The 15,801-nt window shown below is 55.6% G+C and overlaps 1 protein-coding gene and 1 long non-coding RNA gene across 2 annotated transcripts in view; one reads left to right on the forward strand and one right to left on the reverse strand.

Annotated features, from left to right (window-relative positions):
• LOC138377841 (uncharacterized) overlaps positions 1-11,133 on the reverse strand; it is a 76,420-nt gene extending 65,287 nt beyond the window's left edge. Inside the window, exon 1 of the long non-coding RNA XR_011231911.1 lies at positions 11,065-11,133. This is a non-coding gene — a long non-coding RNA (uncharacterized lncRNA). The remainder of the gene's footprint in view (positions 1-11,064) is intronic.
• Positions 11,134-11,542: 409 nt separating this feature from the next.
• The window catches only part of PPP2R3B (protein phosphatase 2 regulatory subunit B''beta), a 55,978-nt gene continuing 51,719 nt past the window's right edge, over positions 11,543-15,801 (forward strand). The window contains exon 1 of the mRNA XM_069462882.1: positions 11,543-11,824. Coding sequence (XP_069318983.1) covers positions 11,543-11,824 — 282 coding nt within the window. The remainder of the gene's footprint in view (positions 11,825-15,801) is intronic.

The raw sequence follows: 15,801 nt of genomic DNA on the forward strand, positions 1-15,801 counted from the left end.
GGCGGAGCCCCAAAAGCAGCTCAACAGGACGCTCCCCCAGAGATGGCTGCCACAGCTCACCTGTCAACCTGGCAGAGAAACTGCACTTGGAGGAGGTGTTGACAGGAGGTCACATTCTCAGCACGTGCCGAGAGCCGATCTTCGAGTTTTACCCGAGTCAGTTCATCAAAGGCTCAGTGGGAGACAGTGCTGAAGGCAGCAACTAAAATAGGGAAACCAAGGCTCAGAGAGGGCAGGTCGGGGACAGCTCACCAGCGGGAAGGTGGTGACACATGGAGACAAACTCCTCCCTCTAAGAAGTGAACTGTTATAGCACTGTTCGTAACAGCCGCGAAGCAGAAACGACCCCAGTGCCCACCAGCGCTGAGTGGATAGAGAGAACGTGGTCCGTGCCGTGGAATACGACGCAGCCATGAAAAAGGAAGGAGCTCTCACAGCTGCCATGACACGGATGGACCTTGAAGACACGATGCCCAGTGAGAGACGCCAGGCACAAAAGGTCACACCGTGTGTGACTCCACTTACGTGAAATGTCCACGACAGGCAAAGCTACACAGAGACAGAAGCTGGATTACTGAGTTACGTGCACATATGGAAGTAATGTTCCCTGGGTGTCGGGCAGGTGGTGGAGGAGGGGATGGGAATATTCACACCTAAGGGGTGCCGTGTGCGCTCTCTGGGGGATGGACACGCTTGTAGCCCTGACTCAGGTGGTGCAAAGGCAATTTGTGTGACCTAAACATTGGTACCCCCATAATAAGCTGAAATTCAAAAAAAAGAAAGAAAGAAAAGAAATTGGATTACTGGTTGTCAGGGGCTGGGGAGAGGGATGAAGAGTGACTGCTGATGGGGTCTCCTTACGGGGTGATAAGAATGTTCTAGGGCCGGGCGCGGTGGCTCACGCCTGTAATCCTAGCACTCTGGGAGGTCGAGGTGGGCGGATCATTTGAGCTCAGGAGTTCGAGACCAGCCTGAGCAAGAGCGAGACCCCATCTCTACTAAAAATAGAAAGAAATTATATGGACAGCTAAAAATATATATAGAAAAAATTAGCCAGGCATGGTGGTGCATGCCTGTAGTCCCAGCTACTCAGGAGGCTGAGACAGGAGGATCCCTTGAGCCCAGGAGTTTGAGGTTGCTGTGAGCGAGGCTGACGCCACGGCACTCACTCTAGCCTGGGCAACAGAGTGAGACTCTGTCTCAAAAAAAAAAAAAAAGAATGTTCTAGAAATAGACAGAGGTGGGGGCTGCACAACATGGTGAACATGCTAAATGCCCCTGAACTGTAGTTCGCTTTAAAACGCTTCATTTTATGCTATGTGAGATTTACCTCAATAAAAAAACATAGTAAAAATCTCAGGGTCACCTAGATGTGTGTCTGTAGCTCCAGCACGTTCCGGGGTGCAGACAAGAGGGGGGGGTTGTTAAGGGGCATCTGACAGCCCAGACAGCAGGGGGGTGGGGGGCGAGGAGACCCAGGCTTGGGCGGCACAGATGACAACCCCCACCGTAGGCCGGGCCCTCAGGGGACTCCCCCGAGTACCAAGAGGCAGCGATGCCCCGGACTCGGCCTCCTGCACACGGGGCCCCCCACAGCCCTGCCCTCTGGGGCGCAGGGACCTCGAGCCCAGCCCGGGAAGGAAGGCGTGAAGGGCAGGCTTGCGGCCACTTGGACTCCCACCTGCGCCCAGGTGAGAGGGGCGGGGAAAGCCGCCTACGCAGAGCCACCCCAGGCCCCGGCCACCGCACCCTTGGGTCTGCAGGGATGGGGTCATTGTACCAGGGGCGCAGATGGGCACCCCACGCCCAGGTCACGACCCCCTGGGACGGGCCAGCCCGTGTCTGCAGAGAGAAGACCGTGCCCAGCCACCAGGCAAGGACACAGCCGCCTCCCGCCCGTGCCGTCTGGGGGACGCTGCGGAAATCCCACCCCCCGGCAGAACCGTGAGAAGAAAGCAGACCCCTCCTCTCTCTCGAAATGCCCCCCAGAAACCCGCCTCCCTCCGCAGAGCACCCGCTGCGCACTGCGATCCGTGCTCTGAAACGCGTTGCGCCTGGGCAGCTGGAACGCACCAACCTTGGCTCCCGCGTCCCCAGACAGGACGGAGCGCGCGTGGGAAACCCGGTTCCCGGTGCGCTGCGGCGTGCGCCAGCTTCGCTCAGGGACACGGATGCCGTTACGTTCCTTACGACCTCGAACGACACCAAAACACACCGAGTCACAGGGTGCACCACACACAGAAAACGCCCTTTGCGCGCGCTTTTGCGATCTTGCCTCCTCGACGGCTCCTAGAATGATGAACCCAACGGCTGCGCGCGAGGCCCGGCCGCTCGTTCCAGCGTAAGAATGTCCTCTCCGATTTCCAGTGTAAGAATGTCCTTTCCGATTTCCAGCCGAAGAATGTCCTTTCCGATTTCCAGCGTAAGAATGTCCTTTCCGATTTCCAGCCGAAGAATGTCCTTTCCGATTTCCAACCGAAGAATGTCCTTTCCGATTTCCAGCGTTAAGAATGTCCTTTCCGATTTCCAGCGTAAGAATGTCCTTTCCGATTTCCAGCCGCCGGTTCTCCACCGCGCACTCCTTTCCAGCGCGCGACGCCCCACGTGCCGCGTGCACCTCCGATCTCTGTTTGCATCCGCCCAAGCGTAATCTTCTAACCTGTCCGCAACCTGCACGGGGGGCAGCGGGATTTGTATGCAACGTTGCGCTTCTCATTCTCCGTCCCCTCGAGAGAATTCACCGTCCCTCGCCGCCCCGAGCGCGTCTCCGGGAACGTGCGGCCGGCCGGGGCGCACGGCGCTGCTGCCTGGGCCGGTTTCTGCTCTCCGCATCTCGAGATTGCTGATGCAAATGCAGCCGCCTCCTTGGCCCTTCCCGAGTGTCCGCTTATTCCGTCTTACACGCTCCCACTTGCATTAATTCATAATTTCTGAGCGCGCTTCCTTTTTTTCCCCCTCCCCTTTTACGATGGAGATGTTATCGGTTAGGTCATAAGAGCCGGGGTCCCCGCAAGCCGACGCGCAGGCCTGCACCCCAGGAGAATATTGAATACACTTCATGATTCCCCTCCGCACCGGAGCGCATTCCGCCATCTGATTACCTGCACCGCGCTGGCCTCTCCGAGTGACATCCGAGTGACATCCGAGTGACATCCGTCACCCCGGCCCCGCACGCACACACGCGCGCGCGCGCAAGGAGCACTGAATATTCAGATTAAATTGGGACATTTTTCCCTATGAATAAGGAATTTGATTCGAGTCTATCATCTACACCGTCTCCGGGGAGAGGAAATTGAGTTGGAGGTTGCTGAAGGCAAGGGAGAAAATCGGATTATCCAAATACAAAATTCTTTTCCGTCGTCATCAAAACCTGAGACGGAGCCGTGGGGAGCCAAGGGGCCGAGGGGGAGAGAGAATTCAATTAGAGAGGAAAATGGAAAACGGGGAGCATTTGTCAACTGGCCTTTTATTTTCCCAAACAAGTGGCAGCCAGGAGCGATCGGCACAAAGCAAGTGTTTGTCAAGGGCTGTGACAGTTGCAGGTGGCTCGGGAAGCCGTTGCGCTGACTTACAAGGAGAAGGCAAAGCATCTACCAGGGTGCTCTCGCTCCAGGGAGCTAATGAAGCCCCCCTTGGGGACCAAGGAACCCCGAGAGCGAGCGTACGTTTTCAATCCCGTCCTCTGGGGGTTTCGGAGGAGGCATGAAGGAGCCCAGGCCAAGCCGTGACAGGCGTCTGAAACACGTGTGTGTCCCGGAGAGGATGTGGCCGGCCCTTATCCCCCAGGGCCCCTGACTCAAATCCGCACTCAAAGAAGCCACAGGAATGTCTCACAGGACACTTCAAGCACAGGAAAGCTGCAAACCCACACAGCAAATATCCACAACGACTTCTAGAGAAGAAAAACTCAAGACTCTCTTGTGAGAGCTGGCAGGAGCCATCACCTTTGACTTGGGCCCCATGTTTAGAAGACACCAAACTGGGAAAGCCTGCATTTATTCCAGTGCCTCTCGAAGACGTCGAAGAAGCCATACGATAAATATATGAGAGAAATCTGACTTATGGAAGGAATTGTGAAAGCATTCGATTGTCACCGTGCCTTTCAAGCACACGAAAGCGGAGTGGAGAAAGACTCTATGGGGGAATTGCCTTTGGAGTCGAGGGGAGAGACCTGTGATAGCACAATGAAATGTAGAGTTTGAAAACTAAAATAAAATAAAATAAAATACACCAAATTGACCGTCAGGCAGAATTGCTCAGAGCACCCCTGCAGGGCTGGGCACCTCTGCCGGGAGGGGTCAGAGCCACACGGTTGTGGGTCTTGTTCTGCCAGAATCTGCCGGTTTTGACAAGCACCCAGTGTATGAGCGTCATGGGGCTATCTTACCAAAGCACCAGGACTAAGTGGCTTTAAAAGACAGGAACGTGTCCTCTCCCAGTCCCGGAGCCCAGGAGTGTGAGACGCAGGTGTCTCGGGCCGCGCTCCCTCCGCAGGCTCCAGGGGAGGCTCCTTCCTGCCTCTTCCGGCTCCTGGGGGCTCCAGGCGTCCCTGGGCTTGTGGCCGAGTCACTCCAGCCTCTGCCTCCGTCCCCACGTGGCTTCTCCTCTGTGTCTGTGTCTCCTCTGCTGTCTCTTAGGAGGACACCTGTCATTGGGGTTCAGGGCTCACCCCGACCCAAGATGACCTCATCTTGAGATTCTTGACTGAGTTACATCTGCTGAGATCCTATTTATTTCCAAGCGAGGTCCCACTCCTGGGTTCCGGGGTGAGGACGTGGGCCTATGTCTTGAGGGGACACCACTGAACCTCCAGCACCCAGACATGTAACCTATCAGAGCTGTTTTCCCCTTTCTAGAGGTGGCACTGGCCGGGGTCTATACTCACAAAAACTCCGAGCAAATCCCGCCCTGACATCTGTCAATGCTCGTGGAGACGGAGGCAGAGAGGGAGGGGGAAGGTCTGCAGGAACAGGGGGCTCCCCCCACAACCCCCTTTCCTCCCGAATCCTTCTCTGACTCCCTTAGCGCCTCTGCTGCCTGCTCCTGCCCAGGTTTCTTTCTGGGCTACATCTCGTTTTCTCCCTACCTAGGCACTTCCCAAGAAAACCCTGTCCTTGGCCGGGCGCGGAGGCTCACGCCTGTAATCCCAGCACTCTGGGAGGCCGAGGCGGGAGGATCGCTTGAGCTCAGGAGTTTGAGACCAGCCTGAGCAAGAGAGAGACCCCGTCTCTACTAAAAAATAGAAAAATTAACCGGGTGTGGTAGCAGCTCCTGTAGTCCCAGCTACTGGGGAGGCTGAGGCAGGAGGATCGCTTGAGCCCAGGAGTCTGAGGTTGCTGTGAGCGAGGCTGACGCCACAGCACTCTAGCCCCGGCAACAGAGCGAGACTCTGTCTCCAAAAAAAAGAAAGGACAGAACCCCGTCCCCATTAGCAACCACTCCCCTCCCCGTCCCCAGCCCCTGGCAGCCACTGCCTGGTTCTCCATCTATACGGAGTTGCCTGTTCTCGACATTTTGTACAAAGGGAATCCTACAACATCCATCCAGACATCGGACTTACTAGACAAGGACTTTTAATACGTTGCCTAAAATACACTCCAAGAGCTAAAGGAAACCAGGACAATGATGTCTCACCAAAAGGAGAATCTGAGTCTAGAGAGAAATTATAAAAAGGAAGCAAAGAGAAACAGTCTTTTCTTCACCTCTGAGTTCTTTGCTGCTCTTTGGACAGTTGAGATTTCCAACTAATATTCATCACTAACGTTCACGGGGCTTCATGTTGCCACGACCCGCCCCCTCCACCGAGCCCAGCTTTGGAGCTGTTATGGGCTGAACTATGTCACCCCAAATTCATACGTTGGAGCCCTGACCCCCAGGACCTCAGACTGTGGCTGTGTTTGGAGATGGGTTTTTAAAGAGGTCATTAAGGTAAAACAAGGTCACTAGTGTGGGCCCAGCTCCAACAGGACTGGTGTCCTTTTTTTTTTTTTTTTTTTTTTTGAGACAGAATCTCGCTCAGCTGCCCGGGCTAGAGTGCTGCGGCGTCAGTCTCGCTCACATCAACCTCAAACTCCTGGGCTCAGGAGATCCTCCTGCCTCAGCCTCCCAAGTAGCTGGGACTACAGGCATGCGCCACCATGCCCGGCTAATTTTTTTTCTATATATATTTTTAGCTGTTCAGATAATTTCTTTCTATTTTTAGTAGAGACGGGGTCTCACTCTTGCTCAGGCTGGTCTCGAACTCCTGACCTCAAACGATCCTCCCGCCTCGGCCTCCCAGAGTGCTGGGATGACAGGTGTGAGCCACCGCGCCCAGCCAAGACTGGTGTCCTTATAAGCAGAGGAGATGAGGACACAGACACGCACAGAGGGACGACCCCATGAGGACACAGGGAGAAGACGGCATCTACACGCCCAGGAGAGAGGCCTCAGGGGAACCAGCCCTGAGACACCTGGACTTTAGCCCAATGGGAGGGTGATTTGGTTTCCTGGCCTCCAGAACTGTGAGATGCATTTGTGCTTTTTAAGCCCTGAGTTTACAGCACGTCCTCAGAGCAGCCGCAGGAAACTAGCACAGCCTCTAAAACCCCACGGCCTCCTTGCCTCCCTCTCGAGTCAAAGGCCTCAAATGTATTTGATCATTTCAACCCTGAGCTTGAAAACCTCCCGTCGCTTTGAGTCTTACGTGTCAGTTGGGTATCAGTGCGCAACCTCCACCCCCGAACTCAGCAGCTAAAGTTGCAATCACCTGTTCTCACGCACAGCACGGGGCAGGCCTTTCTCTCCGAATTCACCTCCAGGCGAATCTGGGCACATCCGGCTTCTTACCGTTCCCCAGGAGCCACTGCCCACCTTAATTCTCTCGGGGGGTCTGAACAAAGGGCGCCCACCTGCATTTTATCTTTTCCCCAAGGTTGTGTTCTAAGGGAGGCACCTTTGACAGGATGAAAAACCGATTCATTTTCCAACCCCGCGATTTCCAGGCCTGTCTAAAGTTCTGCTTGCGAACTGGCCCATTCTCCGAACTCATCTCCTTCTCGTAGCTGCTTACCCAACGCAGTTGGAATCCACCAGCCTACAGCGTTTGCTCTCGGACCCTTCACCGACGCTACAGATATACCAGGTATATTTCCCCCCTTCCAGGTTACTGCACGCAACAGTCTTGCCAGACGTCCCACCGCTACATGACACGTATCATTATTTTTTTTTTTTTTCCTGTTTCCTAATTCAACGTACTGCACGTGAGGAAGTCCAAAGTGCTCTGCCTGGCGCAGAAGTCCGCTAGCAAGAAAACCTCCAACAATCTCTGCGGCTTCATTTTCCACGTGCGGCTTCTGTGCACCGGCCTTTCAGCGTGAGTCACCCTTGAAATTTCAGCACGAACAGCACCTGTACGAGGGCGGCCTTCCCCCCTTCTCTGTGTTATTTCTTCCTGCCTCAATTTTCCATTGTAACCATCACACGCTGGGCTGTGCAACTTCGCACGGAATTATCCAAGTCCCCTCTCCCGCCCCGTTAGATGACAAAGGCTTTGCAATCACGGCTGTGTTTTATGTTTGTACGTCCCGCTGGCGTTGGGGCTCAGCACCGAGGCACACGCGTGTAAGATCCAGCACGCCCCAGCTGACGGACTGCTGTGATCCAATCTGTAAATAACTGAAAACTTCTGATAAACTCAGGCAAACTGAGAGCAGCAACGTACAGCTAATAGCAGACGCCACAGCTGAGGATGTGCAAAAACCGTAAAACGCAGGCTCCAGGCCGACACAGGCGCAGCCTCCAAGAGCAGTTGAAGCACAGGCCGTCACGCAGCCCACGGACCCCGGGCTCCCCAAGTGTCAGGGTTCAAAACAAGGAAAATGAGCCAAGAAAAGAAGCAGATGTCTGCAAAGGTCCGTCATAAATGCTAAAGAACCACGAACATACATTACTTCTGTAAAACTCTTTCCTCGTTAAGTAAAGGGTGAGGGCACATTTGAACACCCCATTATCCTTTTTTTTTTTTTTTTTTTGAGACAGAGTCTAGCTCACAGCAACCTCAAACTCCTGGGCTCAAGCGATCCTCCTGCCTCAGCCTCCCGAGTAGCTGGGACTACAGGCATGCGCCACCATGCCCGGCTGATTTTTGTCTTTTTAGTAGAGATGGGGTCTCGCTCTTGCTCACTTTTGAGTATGCTGAAATTTTTCAATAAAAAAGTGTTGTTGTTTTTTTTTCCTGAGACAGAGTCTCACTCTGTTGCCCAGGCTAGAGTGCCATGGTGTCAGCCTAGCTCACAGCAACCTCAAACTCCTGGGCTCAAGCGATCCTCCTGCCTCAACCTCCTGAGTAGCTGGGACTACAGGCATGTGCCACCATGCCCAGCTAATTTTCCTATATATATATTTTTAGTTGACCAGATAATTTCTTTCTATTTTTAGTAGAGACGGGGGTCTCACTCTTGCTCAGGCTGGTCTCGAACTCCTGACCTCGAGCCATCCTCCCGCCTCAGCCTTCCAGAGTGCTGGGATTACAGACGTGAGCCACCGCACTCGGCATTTGGGATTTTTCAGTTCTCTCTAGTTTCATTAGAATGGCTATGAATTAGGTTCATTTTTCTTGTTTTTGTTCAACACCCTTATTCTTCTTTGAAACCTTATCTAAACCATTGCTAACAAAATATAACCATTTTACAAGTCACCGGGTCCACTGGGCATTTTACCTAAAATGCCGCTTAGATAGGAAATTTTTAACGGATTTTTTTCCCCCTTTTTGTCCTGGGAGCTGCACGGATGTGTAAGGAATCACCATAAAACCATCTCGGTTGGAAAAAACCTTCAAGGGCATTGGATGGGTGATTCTGTCTCCATTTCCATCAAGGGAAAGAAGCTTCTCTGGTCCTGGGTCCGCCTGCGTCCAGGAAGGGACAGGGTACGGGATACTCGATGTTCCCATAATGGAGCTTGTCTGCCGTCAGTGGGGCTCGAGGCACCCACCTTGCAGCCATACCCAAGTCTCAACACAGGAAGAGCAAATCCCTCCACTTAAAACATTTTTCCAAAGGACCGTTTTATTGAGCAACAAACAAAACCAAATGGCGAACCAGGAAGTCCGTCGGCTATTAAAAAAAGCAAATAAAAACGAGGAAGGGAAAAGCGAGCAGCAGAATTTCTAAATAACATCAGGTCCTTAGAGAAGGACCCGGAACTCAACCCCACTGAATTCCTCGTTACCGACTTTGAGAGGAAATCACTTGAAATCAAACGTGTGCACATTTGGGCCTCTTTTGGAGTAAAAGGAAATAAGGATTTAAAAAAAAGGAAAGTCATTCAGGTTGAGCGGATGTGGCATACAGATAAATCGGGTCACGCTTGGATCTCTTGCTGCACGTGCCAGTCAACTTCGAGCTCAGGGTCAGCCCAGGACCAGAGGTCCCCCTCCAGGGCCCTTCCCAGGGGTCACCGTCATGGCTCCAGCGTCAGTGTGTGATCAGCCACCGGGGGCCGGCTGAGATGCAAGGGTGGGACAGTGTGTGACTTTGCATTTCTGAGCAGACCCAGGTGGGGCTGGAGCAGCAGGTGAGCAGAGCACGCCGGGAGGGGCTGGGAGGGCCGCAGGCTGCAGGGGCTGTGGCCACACTGTAGACCCGGACTCAGGTGGGTGGAGGAAGGCGCCTCTCTCCATCCCCAACCACCTGGCTACCTCCTCTCCCATCTCCCAGGGATAGTGCCCATCCGCGGAGGCCGGTGGTCCACACACGTGCTCCCCACCCCGGGACCCCCCACCTGCCTTTCCTTCCCGAGGACAGCTCTGGTGCCAGCCACCCACCCTCCCTGCAAGGTGGACAGGACCCAGCCCGCAGGCCTTCCACTCTGCCTGGAGCCGGCCAGGGTTACAGCAGTCAGCAGAATCCAGCCCCTGTCTGGGGTGAGCTCTAGGCTCCCCCCGGGCCCGGCCAGCCTCAGAGGCCCACAGCACCTCCTTGTTCTCCCGGGGCAGGGCCTGTAGGGCCCACACAGGCTTGAAGGCACATTCTGTGTCCGCCCCTCATTTATTTCTGTCCTGTTGGCGTTGGGCCTCACCACTGTGTCCGGGCAGATAAAGCCCTCTTGTGCAGGCCCTCAAAGCAGCCCTTTCCCCCCTCCGAAAACCACACCGATGACTTACGGCTCATTGAAACGCCCGGAGTGAAAAGCTCGTCTGTCCTGTGAAAAGACGTCTGTACACGATAAAGTCACACAGCCACCTGCGTTCACACTGAATTCCCTCCAGAAATCACAGCCTCGAACACACCAACATCGGCGTGCCCATTAATAAAAATAACTCCGCAGAATTCCTGCGTGATGGCGCTCTGGCGACCAAGTACAGACGGGTTTTTACCTCCAATCAGGACACACGGACTAAGCTGGAAACCACGATGCACACGAGACCCTGGCCTGAGCGAGTTACTGAGTGAGCCTGGCTCTATTCACACGGCTCAGAAGCAGGAGGACGGAGCTCACCAAAGACCTGAACCCTCCAAAACAGGCAAAAGGCTTCTTTGACATAAATTTAAGAAAAAGGAAACACCTCCCAGAAAACGGCAAGGGGTAAAGGGCAGAGGCGTGTTTGTGCAGGACAGACGATAACGCATGGTCTTTAAGGACCCCTAAAAAGCAGACACGTCATTTAAACGATGTCCTCCCCGCCCTGCAGAAATTGTTATTTTTGCAATGATCAAAGCGGCCCGTTCCCATCCCAGAACGCCGGTGTTCAAAGAAGCCGACCTCCTGCAACCCGTCTTCACTGCTCCGTGATCGAAAACGGCTGCAAACGCGGCCCTCTGGGGTCAGAGGTCGCGCCTCTTCATGAAAACCTGCAACTCCGGGCTGCGCGCGCGCGCTCCCGGGGCCGCCCACTGCGCATGCGCGCCCCTGTCCGCGCGCACACACGGCCAGGCCTCAGGCTCGCTCCCGGCGGGCACGTACTGCGCATGCTCACCCGGCGGTCCTCCCGAACTCGGCTTCAGTGGCACGAATGGCGCATGCTCCATCTAGCCAGTTGCCCCCTCCCCCGCTACGGCGGGCACGCACCGCGCATGTCCGTACCTCCGCGGTCTCAGGGGCTCCTCGCCGGCGTGGGCCGCACCCCTCAAAAGCTTCAGCGTAGGAAGGTCTCCCCCGTCCGCGTTCTCACCGTAGCCCTTCAGCCCCCGCCAAAGCCTCCTTCCAAGGCTCCGCCGAGGCGCCAAGGCCGGCGTGCGGCGCCCCGCGCCGTCGCCGCGGTGATGACGTCGCGGCCGCGGTGCTGTCGCGCGCGATGACGCGAACGCGGGCGCCCGTGTGTGTGGGAGCGCGGCCGGCGCGCCCGTTTTGAAGCTGCTCTGAGCCGCGCGGGCCCCGCCTCGGCCCCGGCCGCGCCCCCTTCCCGGGCCCTGGCCCCGCGAGTCGGCGCAGCCCCCTAGGCGCGGGCCGTCTCCCGCCGCCGCCACCCCGCGCCCCGCGGCCCCTCGGGCGCCGGGGTCCCTCCGGCCGGCGCGCGGGAGTCGGGGTGGGGGCGGGGCGCCCCGGGGGGCCGAGCCCCGCCATGCCGCCCGGCAAGGTGCTGCAGCCGGTGCTGAAGATGAAGGTGGACGAGCTGTTCCTGCGCTGGCTCAGCGAGGCGGGCACGCAGCTCATGCTGCAGGAGTGTCTGCGCAGCATCCAGGCGCCCGCGCGGGCCCCGCCGGCCCCGGCCCTGGCCCCCGCCCCGGCCCCGGCCCCGGCCGCCAGCCCCGACCGCCCCGGCGCTCCCGGCCCGGCCCCCGCCGCCAGCCCCCGGAGCGGGCCCCACGCGCGGGCCGCGCGCAGATCGGCGGGCACGCGAGGAGTAAGTCAGCCTCCCTCCCGCCGGCGCCCGCAGCGGTGACCCGGTCCCCCTGACCTCCCCCCGCCCCCCCCCCCCCCCCCCCCCCCGGCACAAGGAAGTCCCCGCCCTGCGCGTTTCATCACGGACGGGGGCCGTCCCAAGTCGCTCGCACCGTCAGAGTTTGTGTCCAGGCTCGTAGCTTGGTTTCTGCTTATCCACTTACCAGCAATTTCTTCTGCTCGACTTACCCAAGGAGCCTAGAGGTTTTGTCCCTAATTTGTCTGGTGGCAAATCTGCCATAATTGGAGCCGGACAGCACTGTTTTAAAAAAACAACAAAAAAAAAGAGGGTGCCTTCTGCCCTTTAATATTGTGTCGGTTAAAATAATGAAATGTCGCCTCCAGACGTCATGGAAAAATGCGTGGTTGGTGCATATTGTAGGCCTAGGACACTGCTGAACCCTGACCTCTTGAGAATGTCCCAGTGGAACTTGTTCATAACGTTCAAGGTTTTCCCACTGGAACTCGGCATCTGGTCCACAGCACCCAGCTTCTCATGAAGTGATAATTAGGTAGTTCCGATAGTTTCCCAAGCACAGTGGCCGTCCTCTAATGCTGAGTGACAGGCCGGCAGGCGTCCCAGGACAGCTTGTTGGTTTCCGAATCGTTGGTGGTTGTCTGATGGGTTTGAATAGCTCTGGAACAGTTTCCAGAAAGGAGGTGCCGGATGAGAATGTGAAGTGGGGCTGGAGTCACCCTGGACACCGTCTGGCTTAGGTCCTCCAGGTGTATCCAGAGGGGACTTGCCTGGACCCATCCCTCGAACACCTTCGCAGCAAATGGCACAACCTTAGTGCGTGTTCACTAAGGAGATAGAATGTGAGCCAGAGCTGGAGCTCAGGAAGTGCACTCTAAAAACGACAGTTCCCACCCTCATTCACACGGTGGCTTTCTTGCTCATTGGGGTTGCTGGCAAGCCACCAGTTTGTCATTAAATGTGTTTCCATGACAGAGAGCCAGGTCCTACTCGAAGGTAACTTATCATTTTCTGACCCTGTGACTTTGTGTGGATTCCCTTAGGACTGGAATATTCACGGAAGGTCAGCTCTGTGCGTGGAAGGCAGTTTGGGTGCCTGGGAAAAGATGGTATGTTCTGCAGGGCAGGCAATCATAAGCCTCTGGCGTGGAAATTAAATTCCTAAGATGTTCAGGGCAGAGAGAAGTCATTTCTCTCCTTAGAGTAAGATTGGAGGAGGGCCGGGCGCGGTGGCTCACGCCTGTCATCCCAGCACTCTGGGAGGCCGAGGCGGGAGGATCGCTCGAGGTCAGGAGTTCGAGACCAGCCTGAGCAAGAGCGAGACCCCCGTCTCTACTAAAAATAGAAAGAAATTATCTGGACAACTGAGGCAGGGGGATTGCTTGAGCCCAGGAGTTTGAGGTTGCTGTGAGCGAGGCTGACGCCACGGCACTGTCGCCCGGGCAACAGAGTGAGACTCTGTCTCAAAAAAAAAAAAAAAAGATGTGAGGAGGAAGTGAGTCGTGGGACTTAGGAAGGCACTGAGTTTATGGAAGATGGGGTGCAGGACGGGAGGAGGACATTCCTGTAGGGAGGAGGTGCAGGACAAGGGGGTCACTCCTGCAGGGACGGCGAGCAGCGTGCAGATGACATGTTCACGTCGTGCCCGGCCACTGGAGTGGTCTGGGGGCAGCAGCAGAGGATGCATGAGGCACGATGCCTGGGCCACGCTCAGGGATCCGCCCCGATTCTGTGGCGGTTCCTGGGGTCTTCTGGAAGGCTGGGGCGCGGTGGGGGAGGTGGTTCACCAGGATTAATACGGCTGCTGTGTGTGGAGCCCCTGGGGTAGACCAGCCGGTGCCCGTGCGATGAGGCTTGGACTGCCCCGCGGCTGAGAGGATCGTGAGAGAACTGGCTCAGGTTGTCACTGAGGCAGGTGGCAATGAAGGTGCCTTTCTGGTAGACAGTTCACCTCCACCGGGTGTCGTAAGGCAGAGTGAGGGGCCGGGTTGTAAACAGAATAATTTTGTCTTAAACGTCCCGAGAGTTCTCAAAAGTAGCGATTGCTCTTGGCTGGGACCTAAAAGTTTTGCTTTAAACTTGTCTTTTTCTTTTTTTTAAAGACTCAAAGTCTCGCTCTGCTCTGTCCCAGGCTGGAGTGCGGTGGCACAATCACACAGCTCCCAGCAGCCCCAAACTCCCCGCCTCAGGCGATCCTCCCGCCTCGGCTTCCCGAGGAGCTGGGACTCCAGGCATGTGCCACCGCACCCGGCTCTCAGTGTGTCTTGTGTGTTTGGAATTTATGGATTACTGCAGTTCAGTGTCAGGAAGTGAATTACCTGTCATCCCAGCACTCTGGGAGGCCGAGGCGGGAGGATCGCTCGAGGTCAGGAGTTCGAGACCAGCCTGAGCAAGAGCGAGACCCCGTCTCTACTAAAAAATAGAAAGAAATGATTTGGACAGCTAAAAATATATACAGAAAAAAAGTAGCCGGGCATGGTGGTGCATGCCTGCAGTCCCAGCTACTCGGGAGGCTGAGGCAGGAGGATCGCTTGAGCCCAGGAGTTGGAGGTTGCTGTGAGCGAGGCTGACGCCACGGCACTCACTCTAGCCCAGGCAACAGAGTGAGACTCTGTCTCAAAAAAAAAAAATAAATAAAAATAAAGAAGTGAATTACCTAAAAGGACAAAATCCTTTCATTGAGACAAAAATGCTGAGAGTTTACCGCTGTGCGGCCCACAGATACAACATGTGAGGCCGTGTTAACGATGGAAGCCGTGATTCCCAACCACAGACTGGCAGGGCAGAGGTCACGCTCGGGTCAGAGGAAGAGATTTGCGCAGAGAAACCTTTTTCTCACCTGCCCAGACACACACAAGATGGAGCGTGGGTCCTCTGGCAGGTTCTCTTCATTCTGGGTCCATTGAACCCCATCGATGATGGTGAGAGGGCAGAGAGAGCCGTTGGGAAAATGTTACGCGCTGCGTCCAAAAGCAAAACATAACTGTGTTGGCCTTGCACTTTTGTGTCACCTGCACCGCCGGTGTCACAGTGGGGAGAGATTGCGTTATGTTTCTGGCAAATTGGAATGTGTCCTTCCCACCTTTGTGGATGGTAAACAGTGGTGCCAGTTAGAAAGTGCGGGTACCTGAGGGGCCTGTCGCTGGGGATGCCGGCCAGGTGGGTCTGCTCTCATTGGCACAGCGAGTGCTCCTGGAAGAAGAAGTTAGGGTTCAGGCCAGCAGCACCTTCACCTCCGCCTCCTGTCCCTGTGGCCCCTCCCGGACTCTGTCCCCAGGTTGGAGTGGCCATCTGTCCCGCTGACTTTGTGTCCGTCTGTGCCCTGCTCTGGCTCTGGTGCTCAGAACCGCGCCCCGTACAGATGCTGCCTGTGGAGTGAATTCACGTTAAGGCTTTTTTTATTTTTTTGAGACAGAGTCTGGCTCTGTTGCCCAGGCTAGAGTGCCGTGGCGTCAGCCTCGCTCACAGCAACCTCCAACTCCTGGGCTCCAGCCATCCTCCTGCCTCAGCCTCCCGAGTAGCTGGGACTACAGGCATGCGCCACCATGCCTGGCTAATTTTTCTATATATATATTTTTAGTTGGCCAGATAATTTCTTTCTATTTTTTAGTAGAAACGGGGTCTCCCTCTTGCTCAGGCTGGTCTCGAACTCCTGACCTCGAGCGATCCTCCCGCCTCGGCCTCCCAGAGTGCTGGGATTACAGGAGTGAGCCACCGCGCCCAGCCTATTTTTATTTTTCTTAATTTCAGAGTATTGCGGGGATACAAACGTTTTCGTTACGTGACTTAGTTTTGTACAGTTTGAGTCAAAGTTATAAGTGTGTCCAGCCCCCAGACGGTGCACACCGCACCCATTAGGTGTGAATTTACCCATCCCCTCCTCCCCCTCCACCTGCCCAACACCGATGACTGTTACTTCCATGTGTGCACATGAGTGTTGATCATTTAGTCCCAATTTAACG

Source organism: Eulemur rufifrons, chromosome 30, assembly GCF_041146395.1.
Source record: "Eulemur rufifrons isolate Redbay chromosome 30, OSU_ERuf_1, whole genome shotgun sequence".
Lineage (NCBI taxonomy): Eukaryota > Metazoa > Chordata > Mammalia > Primates > Lemuridae > Eulemur > Eulemur rufifrons.